The sequence below is a fragment of the Salmo trutta genome, chromosome 23 (assembly GCF_901001165.1).
Source record: "Salmo trutta chromosome 23, fSalTru1.1, whole genome shotgun sequence".
Classification (NCBI taxonomy): Eukaryota; Metazoa; Chordata; class Actinopteri; order Salmoniformes; family Salmonidae; genus Salmo; species Salmo trutta.
The window spans coordinates 5148050-5168903 of NC_042979.1; the positions used below are offsets into that span (position 1 = coordinate 5148050).

Consider the following 20854-nt stretch of genomic DNA (forward strand, 5'->3'; position numbering starts at 1 on the left):
TTTATTTTAGCCAATCAGTCATCTGAGTCAGTGCAGTATACTGTAAGTTGAGTATCCTTCCCTATATGCATGCTGAAAGTCAGTAGTTAACTTGTTCTTTGAAAAATAGCATTATATTTTTTCAAACACAATTTTCTCCTTCAGATCACTCAGAACAGGCCAGCAAAGGGTGCTTTACTATTTTTAGTAAATAGTGGTATCCAATTGGTAGTTTACAGTCTTGTCCCATCGCTGCAACTCCCGTACGGACTCGGGAGAGGCGAAAGTCGAGAGCCATGCCTCTCCCCCAAAACACAACCCAGCCAAGCTACACTGCTTCTTGACACAATGCCCGCTTAACCCAGAAGCCAGCCTTCATCAACGTGTCAGAGGAAACACCGCACACCTGACGACTGTGTCAGTGTGCATTGCGCCGGGCCCGCCACAGGAGTTGCTAGTGCGCGATGGGACAAGAACATCCCTGCCAGCCAAACCCTCCCTATCCCGGACGAAGCTGGGCCAATTGTGCGCTGCCCCATGGGTCTACCAGTCGTGGCCGGCTGCAACAGAACCTGGACTCGAACCAGGCTCTCTATGGGCACAGCTAGCACTGCGATGCAATGTCTTAGACCACTGCGCCCCTCGGGAGGCCCCCGGCTTATCATTATTAATGGATAACAGGTGCATGCTAGAGCCCTGGCTCTATGATGAGACGGAATCAGACTGACCAGGAACAGTAGCAAGGTTCCTTCTAGCACCACCAGTTGAAGCTGTATCTGAAGATGCACCCTGATCAGTGGTGAATGTGTGTTCTTTGGAGACGTCTTCACAAGTGAGCGGAGGGGCGTTAGAGGTAGTAGACCCCACATCCTGAGCTGACATAAGCTGCCCTTGGTGTGGTTCTTCTTCCTCACAGTGGGCCTGCGGGTCTCCGTGTTCATTCCTATCGAGTGATCCTCTGTGGATGGGAGGCAGCCCTTGGTCCCGTTGGGGCGTTGGACCAGGACCAGCCTGGCTGGATATAGGTGAGAGAGGCTGGTCCTTTCTGGAGCCAGGCCGGCTGGATTGTGCCATAAGCAGGGGAGACCTACACGCATGGTCGCCTGCCGGCCGCTGGCTCTGACTCCTGCCCAGCCTTGCCCCTGTCTTCTCCTTGATCTTCTTGGTTCCTCTTTTCCCAGAATTCCCACTCTTGTCTCTCTTCCTGAGGAGGAAGCGGGGAAAGGTGCCCGTGTGGGTGTAGTTGTCGCTGGAGCGGGCGGAGCTGGACGTGCATGGCTGCATCATATCCACGTCGTCAACAAACGTCTCCACAGCGATGGGGGAGGATACCACGTCCAGAGCGCCAGCCCCATCGGGCTCGGAGGAGGAGGACTTGGAGTCGGATTTGTCAGACCATGAGCTCCGACGGAAGGAGAAGTTAGGGAGAATCCCAAACCACTTTAAACCTGTTGAGGGAGGGGGCGAGACAGACAGATAATGTCATACATTGTCACACACTCTTCAAATAGAATTCCACTCAAAAACGTTTGGTATTTGTTTCATTAATCCATTGTTGATATAGTCCCAAAATGTTTTACATGTCAGCAATCAGTTCTTAATGTTTTAATCTCTTTTTTTATATAGTCTGTTGTCTTTGCTTTCCTCACATTATTGGTTTTACACCCTGTTTAAGTGTTCTACAATGTTGAGTGTGTTCTAGAATGTTTGGAACGTGACCCCCTGGGCTGGGTTGTTGGAGTGCAAGAGGTGACTGCTGGCATATATAGTTGTTTTTTTCAGAAACTTCAAGCTGTTCAAAGTTAACAGTATAACATGGTCAGACTGAGAGTTGGTGGGAGAGCCAGAACAGCCTCTCGGGGTCCAGAGGAACAATACATAAACACTGGGCAGGAATGGAAACAGCTTGTCTTAGGTGTACGAGCTAACTCGTTCTTTTGAAACAATTATTTCAATTGAATTTTTGAGGAAGGTGATGTGTTAAGATAGGCGACCCAGCGCTAGCAGCCTATTTAGTTGGTGTGAAGCAGCAACAGTTGAGACAGAGACAGTAGATCAAATGCAAAATAGGTGGTAGGCTATTTAGTCTATTTACAGCGCAGATGATTCTGCAGACTGGATCTGGAGTTATATTTACAAACATGTACAAATGGCAACAATGACTTAAGGGCTCAGTGCAGTCAGATTTGATTTGCCTTTGTTTTATATATATATCCACACTATGAGGTTAGAATAATACTGTGCAATTGTCAAAATGATGATAATGCCCTTTTACCGTTCGAAATGACCGCCTGGAATTTCTGCCTGTTTTGGTTGGATGGTGACATCACCAGGGGGTCAATTATTTAATAGACCAATACGAAAGAGAGTTTCAAACCTCTCTGCCAATAACAGCTAGTTTTCAGTTTTCCCCTCCCCATTCAGACCACTCCCAAAAAACAGGGACCCCTTTTGTGATAGCAAATTCATAATCAAAACAACTCGAGCGAGATAAAAACAGCATATTCACAGCAAATTCTCCAGTGTTAAATCAACACTGAAAGATTGGGACCATATGCACACTGGAACCAGTGTTAAATTAACACACTGCTTAGTTAATAAGAGTCTATTGACGCACCCGTGCCTAAGTAACAATTTTAAAAAACGAATCAAAATCCATCAGTTTAAACGAGATCTGTTTCTCATGGGCTGCGTCTCAATCCGCCGCATCCGCCTATATTGGCCTTCCGCGACTGCGGTGGAAAGTGGCAGAGCTACAGTGCTGTTTGTCAGACCAGGAGACATCCTGAAAATCTATCTTCTCGCGAAAACGTCTGTAGCGTCCGAGCGGTTTGGCCTACTAACTAATATGACCACTCTAAGATGAGACTCTCGTGAACACGATGGTGTTCTCCGTTTTGCTCTAAGACCCCCACAAGTGTAATGGGACTCCTCTGAAGGTAACCCGGTACAGGTTGAAAAAAAACTGATGGAATTATCGAGTTAGTTTTGTGCAAAAAAAATAAAAAGGGGTTAAATGTGTCCAAAAAACGAAGATATTTCACTTCAAAACCTTATGATTGTTATACTGTCTGCAATTTATTAATGTGTTACTCAATGCATTTCTATGGGCTACAGAAGGTCTTAACATTTTAAATCAGATAATGGAATTATCCATGGTATGACCCTCTTAAAACAATTCCTAGCTTAGTAGAACCCCCCCCCCCCCCCCCCCCCCCAAAGGTTTAGACTTTTAGAGGTTAAAACCTTATTCAAATATTTCCTATAGAGTGCCTTGCGAAAAGCAAGTGATTTGTAGAGTTACCACCCATGACTATTTGTTAGTGCAGCGGTTCCAAAACTAGGGGTAGCGACCCCATGTGGAATCACCTGATATGAAGATGAGATCACGGGAGAATCTCCAATATTCTGAAGAAAAAAAACATTTACAAAAAATATACACTACCGTTCAAAAGTTTGGGGTCATTTAGCCTGTTGTAGCTAGGGGGCAGTATTTTCACGGCCGGATAAAAAAAACGTACCCGATTTAAACTGGTTACTACTCCTGCCCAGAAACGAGAATATGCATATAATTAGTAGATTTGGATAGAAAACACTCTAAAGTTTCTACAACTGTTTGAATGGTGTCTGTGAGTATAACAGAACTCATATGGCAGGCCAAAACCTGAGAAGATTCCATGCAGGAGGTGCCCTGTCTGACAATTTGTTGTCCTTCTGTTGCATCTCTATAAAAAATACAGCATCTGTGCTGTTACGTGACGCTTTCTAAGGCTTCCATTGGCTCTCTAAAGCGTTCAGAAAACGGAATGACGTGTCTCCTGTCTCTGGGCAAAGTACAGCAGCAGAGTTTGTAAGTGGCCTGCCTGGGGACAATGAGACTGATATACGCATTCACGAGACTTCTCCATTTTTTTTCTTTCAGTCTTTGAATGAATACAACGTTGTCCGGTTGGAATATTATCGCTATTTTATGAGAAAAATAGCATCCATTTTAAACAGCGTTTATTTTAAACAGCGTTTGACATGCTTCTAAGTATGGTAATGGAATATTTTGAATTTTTTTGTCACGAAATGCGCTCGCGCGTTACCCTTCGGATAGTGACCTGAACGCACGAACAAAACGGAGGTATTTGGATATAACTATGGATTATTTGGAACCAAAACAACATTTGTTGTTGAAGTAGAAGTCCTGGAAGTGCATTCTGACGAAGAACAGCAAAGGTAATTCAATTTTTCTAATAGTAATTCTGAGTTTAGGTTGCCCCAAACTTGGTGGGTGTCAAATTAGCTAGCCTGTGATGGCCGAGCTATGTACTCAGAATATTGCAAAATGTGCTTTCGCCGAAAAACTATTTTAAAATCTGACATAGCGTTTGCATAAAGGAGTTCTGTATCTATAATTCTTAAAATAATTTATGTATTTTGTCAACGTTTATCATGAGTAATTTAGTAAATTCACCGGAAGTTTTCGGTGGGTATGCTAGTTCTGAACATCACATGCTGATGTAAAAAGCTGTTTTTTGATATAAATATGAACTTGATTGAACAAAACATGCATGTATTGTATAACATAATGTCCTAGGAGTGTCATCTGATGAAGATCATCAAAGGTTAGTGCTGCATTTAGCTGTGGTTTTGGTTTTTGTGACATATATGCTTGCTTTGAAAATGGCTGTGTGATTATTTTTGGCAGGGTACTCTCCTGACATAATCTAATGTTTTGCTTTCGCTGTAAAGCCTTTTTGAAATCGGACAACGTGGTTAGATTAACGAGAGTCTTATCTTTACAATGGTGTAAAATAGTCATATGTTTGAGAAATTGAAGTTATAGCATTTGAGGTATTTGTATTTCGCGCCACGCGATTCCACATTATTTTACATGAACAAAAGCCTAATGTTTGAATTGATTAGCAATAGGATTAGCCATAGGTTTGCAAGGGTAATTAACAATGTTTGTTGCACACAATTAGTCCGTGTTGTGTGGGGGAAAATGGAGGTAAAACCTCTCACGTGATGGTAGGCACATCACCTGATGATGATGACGACAGTGGTGATGGGGAATGTAGGCCTTGTTGTATTTTTTATTTAGCCTGCTTTTTTTATACCTGTGATTTCAGAAAGTGAGACAACAGTAGGCTCCTAAACTTTCAAAGTAATTGTTCTATACACTTTCTCTAGACTCCCATGTGTGTTTCTGTATAAAGACCATTTACTGAGAGAACTCTGATTCAGACAGAACCACCAGAACTAAATATAATAACATAGACTCTGAAGGGACAGGACAGTCAGCACTGTACTGGATAGGAGGATGAAACAGAAACTACACGTTTTGTCTTTACTTTGTCCTCAAAGAGGCAGTGGCCACTATTACGTTTCCCAGCAAGAAACCAAAAAATTGTTGCAAAAACAGAAGGGGGAACTGAAAAAAGAGTCACTGACAACAACCAAAACGAAACAGGTGGTGTTCTAGGAGGGGTTCTGAAAGACACTCACTGAATGTTGACTAGCAACAACAACTGGGACATAAGACACCCACCCTGAGCGCCCACTAAATTTGCCCAAGAGACAAACAAAATACAAACCTACACCATACTTAAAGACAGGAAGCAAACCAAAAAGTGGAGAAAATGAAAACAGGAAGATCAGACAAAGGATATATATATATTTTTTTTTAAATAAATCAAATAGTGAGAGCCAACTAAAGGCGTTAACCCTCCACATCTCTCAACACAACTGGAGCACTGGGCCAGCCGCTCTTAAATATCACCTGGGACAGCACAGGTGAAACACCTTCTGACTAACGAGAAACGAGATGACACCAATTGGTGCGCCCAATGTGCTAACGTACTAATGTCCAACCTCGAAATATAAACAGAAAAACCAAAGCCTGTAACACCACTAAAGGATACTTTTGTAGCTGTGACATCTATCTACACTGTAGAGTAAAGCACCTTCAAAAGTAACAGTTAACCAATGAAACTGAACTGTTTCCTGTGCGTGCTGCTGCTGCATCTATCTTGGAAGTCCTGTGGTGTATATGCGCACGCATGTGTGGTATTTTCACACTTCCTCTTCCCCTCCAGTGAAGTACAAAAATATACTTAATTTCTCCCTTAAAACAGGCTGAGGTCAGGATCTAAAGACCAATAATAGCCTATCATATGCATGTATCCAGGCACTACGCGTTGGGTCGTGCCTAAGAACAGCCCTAAGCCGTGGTATATTGGCCATATACCACAGCCCCTCCGGCCTTGTTGCTTTAGTATATGATGTCTATGGTGTTGTCATGTATGTACATGGTCTATAGTCATAACTCACATTATTGCAATGGTGTAGGCTAGCAGCTGTAGCACACCCTTCAACTAGATCAGAAGTGCATTATTTACTACGTCCCTCTTAATTTATTCATTTGAAAGAAGACCGTATCTAGGTCAGCCTAAAAAAGATAGATGTTACACTGTAGATATTTTTTGGTGTTATACTGTCTAAAGCTTTATTTGCATGAGACCAGTGAGAGGAGTGGCAGGTGGCTCAAACACAGATGTCTGCATACTACTGTCACTAGCATGACGTAATCATAAGAGAGGTGCATTTAGTTAATGATTAACGTGAATCCTCAGCCTCTAACCACACACACACACACACACACTGAAGTGGTACTCCACACACACCGTAGCAGGCTACTCACTCAGTTTCCGTTTTCCGCTCATGGTGTGACTGCGGGGTCCAACTTCAGGCTTACTGACTAACTGACTGGGGGGGAAGAGAGCAGAGAGCTACTCGATCTCCGGTGCCAAGTAGACTGTCTTTAAGAGCAGGAACCAACCACTCCTTTAACCAACCAACCTCTCCTCTATCTAGCCACAGTTCAGTTCAGTTCCGCTCCACAAGGCAGATGTGTAAATGTATGCACGCAGAAGAAGCTGTAGACAGGCCTCTGTGCTTCCTGTGTTGGCCAGTGGGGAGTAGGTAACAGGGAGGTGAGAGTAGATGAGCCTGTAGCATGTCACTGTATTGTGGCTATACAGCGGTGTGCGGTGTACAGTGAGGGAAAAAAGTATTTGATCCCCTACCGATTTTGTACGTTTGCCCACTGACAAAGAAAGGATCAGTCTATAATTTTAATGGTAGGTTTATTTGAACAGTGAGAGACAGAATAACAACAAAAAAATCCAGAAAAAAACGCATGTCAAAAATGTTATAAAATTATTTGCATTTTAATGAGGGAAATAAGTATTTGACCCCTCTGTAAAACATGACTTAGTACTTGGTGGAAAAACCCTTGTTGGCAATCACAGAGGTCAGACGTTTCTTGTAGTTGGCCACCAGGTTTGCACACATCTCAGGAGGCATTTTGTCCCACTCCTCTTTGCAGTCATTAAGGTTTCGAGGCTGACGTTTGGCAACTCGAACCTTCAGCTCCCTCGAACCTTCACCTCCCTCCACAGATTTTCTATGGGATTAAGGTCTGGAGACTGGCTAGGCCACTCCAGGACCTTAATGTGCTTCTTCTTGAGCCACTCCTTTGTTGCCTTGGCCGTGTGTTTTGGGTCATTGTCATGCTGGAATACCCATCCACGACCCATTTTCAATGCCCTGGCTGAGGGTAGGAGGTTCTCACCCAATATTTCATGGTACATGGCCCCATCCATCGTCCCTTTGATGCGGTGAAGTTGTCCTGTCCCCTTAGCAGAAAAACACCCCCAAAGCATAATGTTTCCACCTCCATGTTTGACGGTGGGGATGGTGTTCTTGGGGTCATAGGCAGCATTCCTTCTGCTCCAAACACGGCGAGTTGAGTTGTGTTAGTGTGTTACCAATTGTTTTCTTGGTGACTATGGTCCCAGCTGCCTTGAGAATATTGACAAGATCCTCCCGTGTAGTCCTGGGCTGATTCCTCACCATTCTCATGATCATTGCAACTCCACGAGGTGAGATCTTGCATGGAGCCTCAGGCCGAGGGAGATTGACAGTTCTTTTGTGTTTCATCCATTTGCGAATAATCCCACCAACTGTTGTCACCTTCTCACCAAGCTGCTTGGCGATGGTCTTGTAGCCCATTCCAGCCTTGTGTATGTCTACAATCTTGTCCCTGACAGCCTTGGAGAGCTCTTCGGTCTTGGCCATGGTGGAGAGTTTGGAATCTGATTGATTGATTGCTTCTATGGACAGATGTCTTTTATACAGGTAACAAACTGAGATTAGGAGCACTCCCTTTAAGAGTGTGCTCCTAATCTCAGCTCGTTACCTGTATAAAAGACACCTGGGAGCCAGAATCATTCTGATTGAGAGGGGGTCAAATACTTATTTGCCTCATTAAGATGCAAATCAATTTATAACATTTTTTAAATGCTTTTTTCTTGATTTTTTTTGTTGTTATTCTGTCTCTCACTGTTCAAATAAACCTACCATTAAAATTATAGACTGATCCTTTCTTTGTCAGTGGGGAAAAAGTACAAAATCAGGTGCAGACAACCGGCCTTACCTGCGTGTAACAGACAGTGCCTGACAGAGGCTGATAGTGCTGCCTGCATGTGAGACCTTTTCCCACTGACTGAAGTTAATAATGAATGATTTATTAATTAAACTGAAAGCCCCAGCTGCCTATCAGATCTCTGGTCTGATATTATATCTCTGAGCTGTTGTTGTTGTTGTTATTTTATCCTGGGAGTCTGGGACCACTAGTGAATTGTTGAGGGACCGTTTGTACATACGAGATGGCTACAGTATATCTGATTCTAGGCCCATCAATCTGACACTTACAAATACAGATTTCCATGCAGTGAAGATATACTATGAACAGTGAGACCAATGATATGATGAAAGGCATTCCCCACAGACTGTCTATGACAGTAAAAAGCATCAGCGTGCAAAAAAATAAAAACATTAAAGTATTTGTTTACGGAGTTTTCAATTTCCTCCATATGGAAATATAAAGCTACATACATGTCAAATATGAGGAACATGTTGTGCGTGTTTTTAAGAGCTGAAATGACACGTACTTTTAGAACTGGGCGATATGGACAAACATCAATGTCGCAGGAAAATTTCCTGATGTAAGAGCTGTTGCAGGGAGTAGACCAAGGCACAGCGTGTTGAGTGCTCATCATGTAATTTATTGTACTGAGAAGACATAAACAAAGAAACAAAGAAACAAAGAAACAAAAAAACGACAGCCAAACAGTTCTGTCAGGTAAGCAACTGTAACGGTTGTTGCAAGGAGAGGACCAAGGTGCAGCGTGGTACGTATTCATGATGGTATTTATTAAAACTGAACACTGAATCAAAAACAAAGTGGAACAAAACGCAACAGCTCTGTCAGGCGAAAAACACAAGACAGAAAACAACTACCCACAAAAACCATGTGGGAAAAGGCTACCTAAGTATGGCTCCCAATCAGAGACAACGATAGACAGCTGTCCCTGATTGAGAGCCATACCCGGCCAAAACAAAGAAATACACAAAACATAAAACGGAACATAGAATGCACACCCTAACCAAAATAGAGAACAAAAACCTCTCTATGGCCAGGGCGTGACAGCAACACTAAACAGAAATTAACCACCCACAAAACCCAAAGGAAAACAGGCTGCCTAAGTATGGCTCCCAATCAGAGACAACGATATACAGCTGTCCCTGATTGAGAACCATACCCGGCCAAAACAAAGAAATACAAAACATAGAAAAAAGGACATAGAATGCCCACCCTAGTCACACCCTGGCCTAACCAAAATAGAGAATAAAACCCTCTCTATGTCCAGGGCGTGACACCTGAATTGATGCGATAACGATGAATAGAACGATAAGTTTATGACGTTAATGTGCACCACCGTTTTTTTTATTATAATTTAAACTACTACTAGTTTAATGGTTTTAGCCATAATTTCTCTCATTAATTTAACAATCACCCATATTAGCAAATGTACTTCATTTCAAACTTCACATTTCTCTAGTATAGGCTACTTTGCATAATGATCGGCCTGGTGGCGTTATCTGAGACAAGTGCAAAGTGCCTCGTCCTATAGATTTGTGCTGAAATGTTTGGAGTTCAGTTTAGATAGCTTATAGCTAGCTACTTTACTTAGATACCCACGTAAACAAGCTTGGAATGTATGTCAGCCAGCTGTACCTGCTTGCGTTCAACTATTCTGTTCGAGGTGTAGAGAAAGCTCTTTTATGGCTCCGGTTTTTACTTGCAGTATTCTAAGTGAACACTAGAATGCAGCAGAGATACAGTATAAGTACAGAGCAAGGTCCTGTATTGAATTCATTCTCTGTGCTCCAGTCAACATCCACTCAAAACCATGCACCTTTGGACTGGTAGCCTGAATTGTTCCCCCACATAAACTCTGTCTCAGAGCGGTAACATCAAAGGCACTATAAATCAACAATAAGTTATTTAATGTAGCCTACAGATCACAGGGGGTTGGTGACACCTTAATTGGGGCGAACGGGCTCGCGGTAATGACTGGAGTGGGTTTAGTGGAACGGTATCAAATACATCAAAGACATGGTTTCCATGTGTTTGATGCCATTCCATTTGCTCTGTTCTGGACATTATTGTGAGCCGTTCTCCCCTCAGCAGCCTTTTGAGAGCTGGGCCACCCTTTAGATTTTTTTTTATATTGTTCAAATTGTAGACTTTTAGTTACATACCATTGATTAAATATTCCTCATGTAATTTTAATGGGGAGCTAAAATGGCAGCCACAAAAATGTAGTGTCATATAAATGCATCATAATGCAGAAACCTCAATGTCCCAACTCTCTCAATACATGGTTCTGGTTTGATCCTTCACTTGATTAAGTTGTTTGTTTTTTAAACCTAATATAGAACATATATCAGAAGAAGTATAGGATCGTAATTGTGAATCTGTACCATCTTTATCACAGAAGACATGGGAATACAGCTAATTATATAATGTTCTGTGTACTGAACAAAAATATAAACGCAATAATTTCAGCAATTTTACTGAGTTACAGAAATCCGTCAAATCAGTCAATAAATTCATTAGGCCCTAATCTATGAATTTCACATGACTGGGCAGGGGTGCAGCCATGGGTGGGCCTGGGAAGGCAATAGGACTACCCACTGGGGAGCCAGGTCCAGCCAATCAGAATTACTTTTCCCCACAAAAGGGCTTTATTATAGACAGTGGCTGGTCTGAAATGATTCCTCAGGTGAAGAAGCGGAGGTATGGGCTGGCGTGGTTACACGTGGTCTGCGGTTGTGAGGCCGGTTAGACGTACTGCCAAATTCTCTAAAACAACATTGGAGGAGGCTTATGGTAAAGAAATGAACATTCAATTCTCTGGCAACAGCTCTGGTGGACATTCCTGCAGTCAGTATGCCAATTGCACAATCCCTCAAAACTTGAGACATCTGTGGCATTGTGTTGTGTGACAGAACTGCACATTTTAGAGTGGCCTTTTATTGCCCCCAGCACAAGGTGCACCTCTGTAATGATCATGCTGTTTAATCAGCTTCTTGATATACCACACCTGTCAGGTGGATGGATTATCGCGGCAAAGGAGAAATGCTCAGTAACAGGGGTGTAAACAAATTTGTGCACAACATTTGAGAGAAATAAGCTTTTTGTGCGTATAGAACATTTCTGGTATCTTTTATTTCTGCTCATGAAACTCATGAAACATGGGACCAACAGTTTACATGTGGCGTTTATATTTTTGTTCAGAAGATGAATCAGGCTCCCAATGAGTGCTTTGTTATTACCAGCTTATTAACTTAGAGTACATGCATGTTTAAACAAATTACTACGGACAAATTGGTCATATGTGTGCATGTCAAATTAGGTGTTGTCAGAATTATAAACAGTCTTTAATTACATATGAGTACACAGTGAATGCCTTCCTAATAATGTCCCAAATGGCATCCTATTCCCTATAGAGTGCACTACTCTGGTCAAAAGTAGTGCACTTTATAGGGAATAGGGTGCCTTTTGGTACAGTGTTTAATGATGTTTAATGTTCAATGTTAAATGATGCATCACATGGATCTATACATTCTCGCATTCAGTAGGCTATACTGATGTGTGTTGATGATGTGAGGTTATTGTAGTTATGTTTATGTATGAATCAGTGAGGTGACGGGGAGATATGTGGGAGTGAGAATAGGGACTGTGTGTATGCGTGTGTGTGTGTGTGTGTGTGTGTGTGTGTGTGTGTGTGTGTGTGTGTGTGTGTCTGTGTGTGTCTGTGTGTGTGTGTGTGTGTGTGACCCAGGTTGTTCCCAGACAGCCAGACCGAGCCTGATTGACGGCTCTATATCGGGCAGGGGTATCACTGTTCAGACACCGTTCTGTTCTGTCTGCCTCCAACGCAGGAGCAGGAGATAGGAGGCAAGATGGCTGAAACACGCACACGCTCGCTCGCTCGCACACACACACAGCTCCTGTCTGTCTAGGAGCTACCTGGGTCTGTGTGTGCATCTATTACCTACCCCCAGTACACTGACAATGTATCAACAATGTATCAACCATCAACAGGGTTGGGGAGTAACAGATTACATGTAATCCGTTACATGTAAGGGATTACAAAAAAACGGTAACTGTAATCCGTTACGTTACCAGCAAAAATGTTGTCATCAGATTACAGATACTTTTGAAAAACTGGATGATTACTTTGAGGATTACTTTTAAATTCAGAAAGGATGTTTTCGATTTTTTTTTGGACACTTCTCTATTTTCTCAATGACATTCAAATCAGCATTGAAAAAAGGCGGAAGTTTAAGTTTGTTCCGTCTGAGTGAGTCTGACCACAAGTCAGAGACCACTATGATGACACACCAAATGTGTTTGACGGATTGCGGGAAAAGAGCAGCAATAGGCTTTTGTAGGCTACAGGCCAAGCTATGTCTTCCAATGGTGCGACTGCTGTTGGCATCCAAAGATTATCCAACTTGAATAAAGGCTTGGAGGTAAGGATGACAGCAGTGGTGTAGTCTGCAGCAATACGGATATCACTTATTATTGATATCTACATAGCGTGTTGATGGGAATCGCACTGCTGCTCTCATTTAGCTATTTTCTCTTCACGGATTGTTCTTGTTGTGGATGGTTGTTCACAAATCTAAATGTATATGTCAGAAGGTGGGTGTAGCTGGTGCATGAAGTCAGGCGCAGGAGAGCAGAATGAGTGAGTAACGTACTTTACTCAAAATAAAGGCACAAGGTAGCAATACACTTGACCAACAATAAACGGTTGTCACGTTTGTCATAGGATGAAGCGGACCAAAGTGCAGCGTGTTTTATTGAACTGTGAAACTATGCAATACATACAAATAAACTGAATAAACAAAAACAACAAACCGTGACGAAGAGTTAACATACACGTACTCAAAATCAATCTCCCACAAACCCAGGTGGGAAAAACACCTACTTAAGTATGATCTCCAATTAGAGACAACGATGACCAGCTGCCTCTAATTGGAGATCATCGCAAACAAAATACAACATAGAAATACAAAACTAGAACATAACATAGAAAATCTAAACTAGAAAAAAACCCTGTCACCGTTGTCACGTCCTGACCATAGAAAGCTGTTATTTTCTATGGTCAGGACGTGACAACGGTAATCAATTACGCACGGGTGAAAACAGCACCCGTCGAAAACCAGCCATAACGTACCGAATGAACATAGAAACAATCACGCACAAAAACATGGGTGAAACAGAGGGTTAAATACATGAACATGTAATTGGGGAATGAAACCAGGTGCGTAGAAAACAAAGACAAAACAAATGGAAAATGAAAGGTGGATCGGCGATGGCTAGAAGACCAGTGACGTTGACCGCCGAACGCCGCCCGAACAAGGAGAGGGACCGACTTCGGCGGAAGTCGTGACAGTACCCCCCTTGGCGCGCGGCTCCAGCAGAACGCCGACACCGGCGTGGGGACGACCCGGAGGGCGAGGTGCAGGGCGATCCGGATAGAGATGGTGGAACTCCCGCAGCATCAACGGGTCTAACACGTCCTCCACCGGCACCCAGTATCTCTCCTCTGGACCGTACCCCTCCCACTCCACGAGGTACTGAAGGCCCCTTGCCCAACGCCTCGAACCCAGTATGGATCGAACTGCATACGCCGGGGCCCCCTCGATGTCCAGAGGGGCAGAGGAACCTCCCGCACCTCAGACTCCTGGAGTGGACCAGCCACCACCGGCCTGAGGAGAGACAATTGGAACGAGGGGTTAATACGGTAATCGGGGGGAAGCTGTAACCTGTAACAAACCTCATTCAGTCTCCTCAGGACTTTGAATGGCCCCACAAACCGCAGGCCCAGCTTCCGGCAGGGCAGGCGGAAGGGCAGGTTACGGGTCGAGAGCCAGTCCCCGTCCCCTGGTGCGAACACCAGGGCCTCATTGCGGTGGCGATCTGCGCTGGTTTTCTGGTGCCTCACGGCCCGCTGAAGGTGCACATGAGCGGCGTCCCATGTCTCCTCAGCGCGCCTAAACCAGTCGTCCACCGCAGGAGCCTCGATCTGGCTCTGATGCCAAGGTGCCAGAACTGGCTGGTACCCCAGTATGCACTGGAAGGGGGAGAGGTTAGTGGAGGAGTGGCAAAGCGAGTTCTGGGACATCTCTGCCCAGGCAACAAACGCCGCCCACTCCCCCGGCCGACCGCAGAAACCTACCCACATCCTGGTTCACTCTCTCCACCTGCCCGTTACTCTCGGGGTGAAAACCCGAGGTAAAGCTGACCGAGACCCCCAGACATTCCATGAACGCCCTCCAGACCCTTGACGTGAACTGGGGACCTCGATCAGATACTATGTCCTCAGGCACCCCGTAGTGCCGGAAGACGTGTGTAAACAGGGCCTCTGCAGTCTGTAGGGCTGTAGGGAGACCGGGCAAAGGGAGGAGACGGCAGGACTTAGATAACCAATCCACAACGACCAGGATCGTGGTGTTACCCTGTGAGGGAGGAAGATCCGTTAGGAAATCCACCGACAGGTGCGACCACGGCCGTTGTGGAACGGGTAAGGGTTGTAAATTCCCTCTGGGCAGGTGCCTAGGGGCCTTGCACTGGGCGCACACTGAGCAGGAGGAAACATAAACCCTCACGTCCTTAGCCAAAGTGGACCACCAGTACTTCCCACTAAGACAGCGCACTGTCCGATCGATGCCAGGATGACCAGAGGAGGGTGATGTGTGGGCCCAATAGATCAAACGGTCGCGGACAGCAGACGGAACGTACAGACGCCCAGCTGGACATTGGAGGGGTGTGGGCTCTGTATGTAACGCCCGCTCGATGTCCGCGTCCAGCTCCCACACTACCGGTGCCACCAGGCAAGAGGCCGGGAGTATGGGGGTGTGATCCATGGGCCGCTCCTCTGTGTCATACATCCGGGACAGTGCGTCTGCCTTCGCGTTCTGGAAACCTGGTCTGTAGGATAGGGTGAAAACAAAACGGGTTAAAAACACGGCCCATCTTGCCTGTTCAGTCTCCTCGCCGCCCGGATGTACTCCAGATTGCAGTGGTCAGTCCAGATGAGAAAAGGGTGTTTAGCCCCCTCAAGCCAATGTCTTCAAGGCCTTGACGACAGCCAACAGCTCCCGGTCCCCCACGTCATAGTTTCACTCCGCCGGGCTGAGCTTCTTCGAAAAGAAGGCACAGGGGCGGAGCTTTGGTGGCGTACCTGAGCGCTGAGAAAGCACGGCTCCTATCCCAGCCTCGGACGCGTCCACCTCCACTATGAACGGCAAAGAGGGATCCGGATGAGCCAGCACGGGAGCCGAGGTAAACAGAGCCCTCAGGTGACCAAAAGCCCTGTCCGCCTCAGCCGACCACTGCAAACGCACCGGTCCCCCCTTCAGCAGTGAGGTAATGGGAGCTGCTACCTGACCAAAGCCCGGATAAACCTCCGGTAGTAGTTGGCAAACCCTAGAAACCGCTGCACTTCCTTTACCATGGTGGGAGTCGGCCAATTACGCACGGCTGAAATGCGGTCACTCTCCATCTCCACCCCTGAAGTGGAAATGCGGTACCCTAGGAAGGAGACGGACTGTTGGAAGAACAGACATTTCTCAGCCTTGACGTACAGGTCATGCTCCAACATTCGACCAAGCACCCTGCGCACCAGGGACACATGCTCGTCTCATCATACTCCCTCGGAAGAGCGAGCCGAATCCCACTGGGACCGGGTGAAGGAGGGGTGAGTAGTGGTGCCCTTGGTGGTGCTGGTGGAAGCGCTGGAGGAACTCCTCTTCTCTCCCAGCGATCCATAGTCTGCAGGACGCAATCCATGGCGGTGCCGAGATGTTGTAGCATGGCCACATGCTGCTGGACGCGCTCCTCGACCCCTAATACGGGGGTGTCTGCTCTTGCTGACTCCATATGGTTGGTGCGTGATTCTGTCAGAAGGTGGGTGTAGCTGGTGCATGAAGTCAGGCGCAGGAGAGCAGAATGAGTGAGCAACGTACTTTACTCAAAATAAAGGCACATGGTAACAATACACTTGACCAACAATAAATGGTAATCAATTAATTACACACGGGTGAAAACAGCACCGGTCGAAAACCAGCCATAACGTACCGAATGAACATAGAAACAATCACGCACAAAAACATGGGGGAAACAGAGGGTTAAATACATGAACATGTAATTGGGGAATTAACCAGTGAAAAATGCTCTCTTGCAACAGCTGCATAGTGCAGATCCAAACCTGTGGAATAAAAGTGGGGCTTTTATTGCTCAATCTAATTCATGCTGATAAAAAAATACATCCATAGACCTAATGGACACATGCTCAAACTTGCACACTTTTGATAGGCTTAAAGGGGCAATCTGTTGTTGCTACATCCATTTTTGGACTTATAAATTATTTATATATAAATTATATATATATATATATCCATTGATTCTTGAAGAATATAACTTATAAGTGCCTCATGAGCTTAGTTCAACTGTCACACTCCATGAGAACCCAAAATATAAACAAACACTGTTTAGCATCCTAACATGGTTAAAACAACAATTGTGATATCAGTCCTTGCATCCATAGCTCTGTCTATTAATCTGAGAGTGGTTACATTTCTCCAGGCCAGTCCCTCAGCTTTTTACTAAAACAGAGACTGGGTGGCCGTTTTGTTATTGTTTCATCTGTGAATTTGCCCTTTAAACAGCTGCATATTATCAAGATACAAAAGTGTCACCAACAAAAAGGTAAACAATAGGCTTATAGCAAATGTAGCATATGGCATTCATTTTTCACATGTAAATAGCACTTTTCAGTAGTGCTCAAAGCATGTCATTCCAAAAGCACAGCATCTATTTTTCAATTCAAATCAATGAGCCCAATCAGTCCTCCATGACAACAAAATCATCAACAACATAGTAGGGCTGGCTAGTAAATCCTTAGTTTTGAGGTCATGCTCAGGTAAAACAATTTGGCTAATCTATACTTCCATTTTCCAAGTCCTATTCTTGAAGATCAAGGGGTATAAAATGTATTGGAATGACTAGAATTCTGATAGACTTTGGTTTTTAATGTAAAGATATAATTTAATCGTATTATTATATGTAGTAGAAAGCGATGGGTTAGAAGAAGCCTACATAACCAACCCATAAAGTAAAATGTAACATCCATATATGGCCAGCGATGTAAACTTTAACATTGATTTATCCTGCAATAGATGTCGTTTAAGTGGTAACATACATTTTTGTATTTTTCTAATATCTTTTAAGGGGAAAGTAATCTAAAAGTAACGGAATGTAATCAGATTATGTTACTGAGTTTGCGTAATCCATTTTTTTTTTTTACTGATTACAATTTTGGACAGGTAACTGTAACAGATTACATTTAGAAAGTAACCTACCCAACCCTGACCATTAACCAACCACCAAAGTGAGAACACACACACACTTTTTTTTGACTCCGTTTTTTTTGTTTGAGGTGGGGTTACAGGTACACTTTCCATTTAAGTTCAAATGGACATAATTTCAAAGATCCATTTTCAAAGTCCATTTCAGATAGTGTTAGATATTGTACTATATTTAGTAACTTACTTTGAACAGATGATGACTGTGTCTGAATAGGTGTTGGTAGTCTAAATGCAGTGTACTTGTCTTTAACTGCCATTTCCCAAAAGTCAGACTCTTACCACATGCAAACTCATTTTTCTCAGCTTCAGAAGCATCTGCATTCATCAAATCTTGTGTGGTTATCCTTACATATATTCTCCAGACTTGCCCAGAGGGAATTGTTTTATTCTTGATAACATTTTGTTTGAAAAAAATTGCCCCAAATTTTTCATTTGGAAGAGTCAGCTTTTTAAACCAACATGGCTCAGTTTAAATTGTTTTTACATTGTAGTAAAACAAAATCTCATTTGATATGCGTTTTGACAAAATTACTACATTCTACACCAGTCAAAAGTTTAGACACACCTACTCATTCAAGGGTTTTTCTTAATTTTTACTATATTCTACATTGTAGAATAATAGTGAAGACATCAACACTATGAAATAACACATGTGGAACCATTTAGTAACCAAAAAAGGGTTAAAAAAAATCTAAATATATTTGAAATTTGAGATTCTTCAAAGTAGCCACCCTTTGCCTTGATGACAGCTTTGCACACTCTTGGCATTATATCCATTCTAGTCTATAAAAAGCTTTTTTCTGCATTGAGAGATAATACAGCCCAAGGAAATGTGGTTTCTGATGAAGCATCTAAGATATGTAATAGTCGAAGGACGTTATCCGAGGATAAATGTGTTTTTAACAAACCCACTTTGGTCCACGTGGACCAATTTGGGTAATTAAGTCTTGAGACTGGATGACAGTTTAAAGACATAGTGTTTATTAAAGATAGGAGGCAATATAGAGAACATTAGGTGGCAACCTTACCTTTTTTTAATGAAAGAGAAATTAGCTCTGTATTCACATCTTTCCCAAATGGACCTTTGTGAACGGCTGTGTTAGTCATTTCGAGCAATAGTGGACCTAATTGATTCAACATTTTTAACAGACCTCTGGAGGAATACGGTCCCATCTCGATGATTTGTCTTTATTCATGCTATGCAATGCCCTTTTTGACTTCACTGAGAGAGATTTGGCCTCTTTTTGTTGAGAAAATAAGTTCTTAATTTTGTTGAAAGGACTTAATCTGGCTTGGTGTGGATTAACAATCAGAGGTGTACAGTTCTTTATCGAAGCGGGAGTCTTTGATTGATTCATTTGGGTTCTGATAGTAATTCCCGTTTCAGATTCAGTAGTTGCTAAATCAGTGAATTGATCAATACTGTGTAGCTTGTTGGCCAGTAAACGACCAGGACGATTACCATGGAAGTAATGGTCCAGTCTAACTCGATGGACGGCAAATTCTGCTCTCTGCCTTATCAATAAATGAAGTTCTGTCTTGACTTTGGAAAGAGTAAGACCTACCTGGTCTAATAACGCTCTGTTGCAGTTAACAACGTTTCCAATTCTGACATCTTCATTCATTTGGATTTATTCAACCCAGATGCAAATGCAGTTGGATCATCTTTTGTTGTTATATCTTTGTTGGCATCCCATAGAATCCGAGGGTCATCGACTCATTTTTTTATTGATCACACACACACCTGTCAACAACACCGCAGCTTTTTGAGATGCAGACGGCAGGCCTATTCTTGGACTCAACTGGTTTTATCAGGTTTTTTCGTTTGCGCTTGCATGCGCACTACGTTTGCGTGTGTATGTGTGCGCGTGTGTGTGTGTGTGCATGCTGTTGTGCGTGAGTACGTGTGATATTCTCGATTCCTGTTTTTATTGGGTTTTCTAAGAGCTTGGTTGGCATACGGGGTTGCTCTGACAGCCTGTGTGAAGGGTAATAACTAGAAACGTGACAACGGCTGTTGACGTATGAGCCCTCGACTCTCTGAGCTTGGGCATCAATCACGGGACCAATGTGATAGAGACGAGAGGCGGGGGAGGAGAGGGGGAGGAGATTGTAGGGGGAGGCGGGAGGTGGGAGAGGTAGGAGAAGGAGGGAGGAGGAGAAGGAGAGGGGTGTGAGGAGGGGGAAGTTGTGAGACAGCACTGGGTTGTTGTGAGGCTCAGGGCTGTCAGTGAGTTTGTATGAGAATATGGTTTCAGACCTGCACAAGCGCACGGCTTTCAGCGTCACTGAAGTCTGATCCATCATCAGCCTTCATCTATTTTCCTTCCTCAGATGGACAGTTAAGATCTATTCAGTTCTATTATACGACTGCTATCTCCCTTAAGTTTTGGTTAGTCATCCAGCGAGAAGCTTTCCTAACATTGTGGCACCTCATCAGTTCCAGGGCTGTCTGATCTGTGATGTTGCTGCACAGTGCTCCTTCCTGCTTCTAGTTGGTTAATGAATCTACGACGTCGCTAGTGTCACCTTGGACTGTGTGTGTACCCACCTTTCCTTTCCTGTATATGTGTGCGTGCGTGTGTGTGTGTATCCACATGTTCTCATAGGGCTGTTGACAGTCATCTCTGTGTGTCCTGGTCTAATTTCACCCAGACCACAACAAGAGTCAATAAAGTCAATAATTCATAGTTCTCTCTCTCTCTCTTTCCCCATCTCTCTCCGATCTTGAACTTGCTCTCTCTCCCTCTCTACCTCCCTCTCCTCACTCTTTCACCACCTCCATCTCTCCTCCCTTCCTTATCTCATTTTTTTTAGATGAAATAGGTCACTCCCCCTCAATGCCACATCGATGTACGACCAGCAGTACAGACATAGGGAGATAAAGACAGATATAGAGACACTAACGGAAATACTGACCTCGCTTTCCTCACCTGCAATATTACAGTCTGTAAACCTTGATACATATCATTTAGTTCATGTAAAATGAAAACATATTATTAATTGGCACCGTGGGTTATAGATGAATTGCACT

At 43.8% G+C, this 20854-nt stretch overlaps 1 protein-coding gene across 2 annotated transcripts in view; it reads right to left on the reverse strand.

The window, feature by feature from the left end:
• Positions 1-6826, reverse strand: part of sh2d3ca (SH2 domain containing 3Ca) — a 99354-nt gene extending 92528 nt beyond the window's left edge. For both annotated transcript variants that reach the window (XM_029708579.1, XM_029708578.1), the window contains exons 1-2: positions 6668-6826; positions 708-1427 (exon numbers count right to left, since the gene is read on the reverse strand). In XM_029708579.1, coding sequence (XP_029564439.1) covers positions 708-1427; positions 6668-6689 — 742 coding nt within the window. In that variant the 5' untranslated portion in view covers positions 6690-6826. The remainder of the gene's footprint in view (positions 1-707; positions 1428-6667) is intronic.
• Between the last annotated feature and the right edge of the window lie 14028 nt (positions 6827-20854).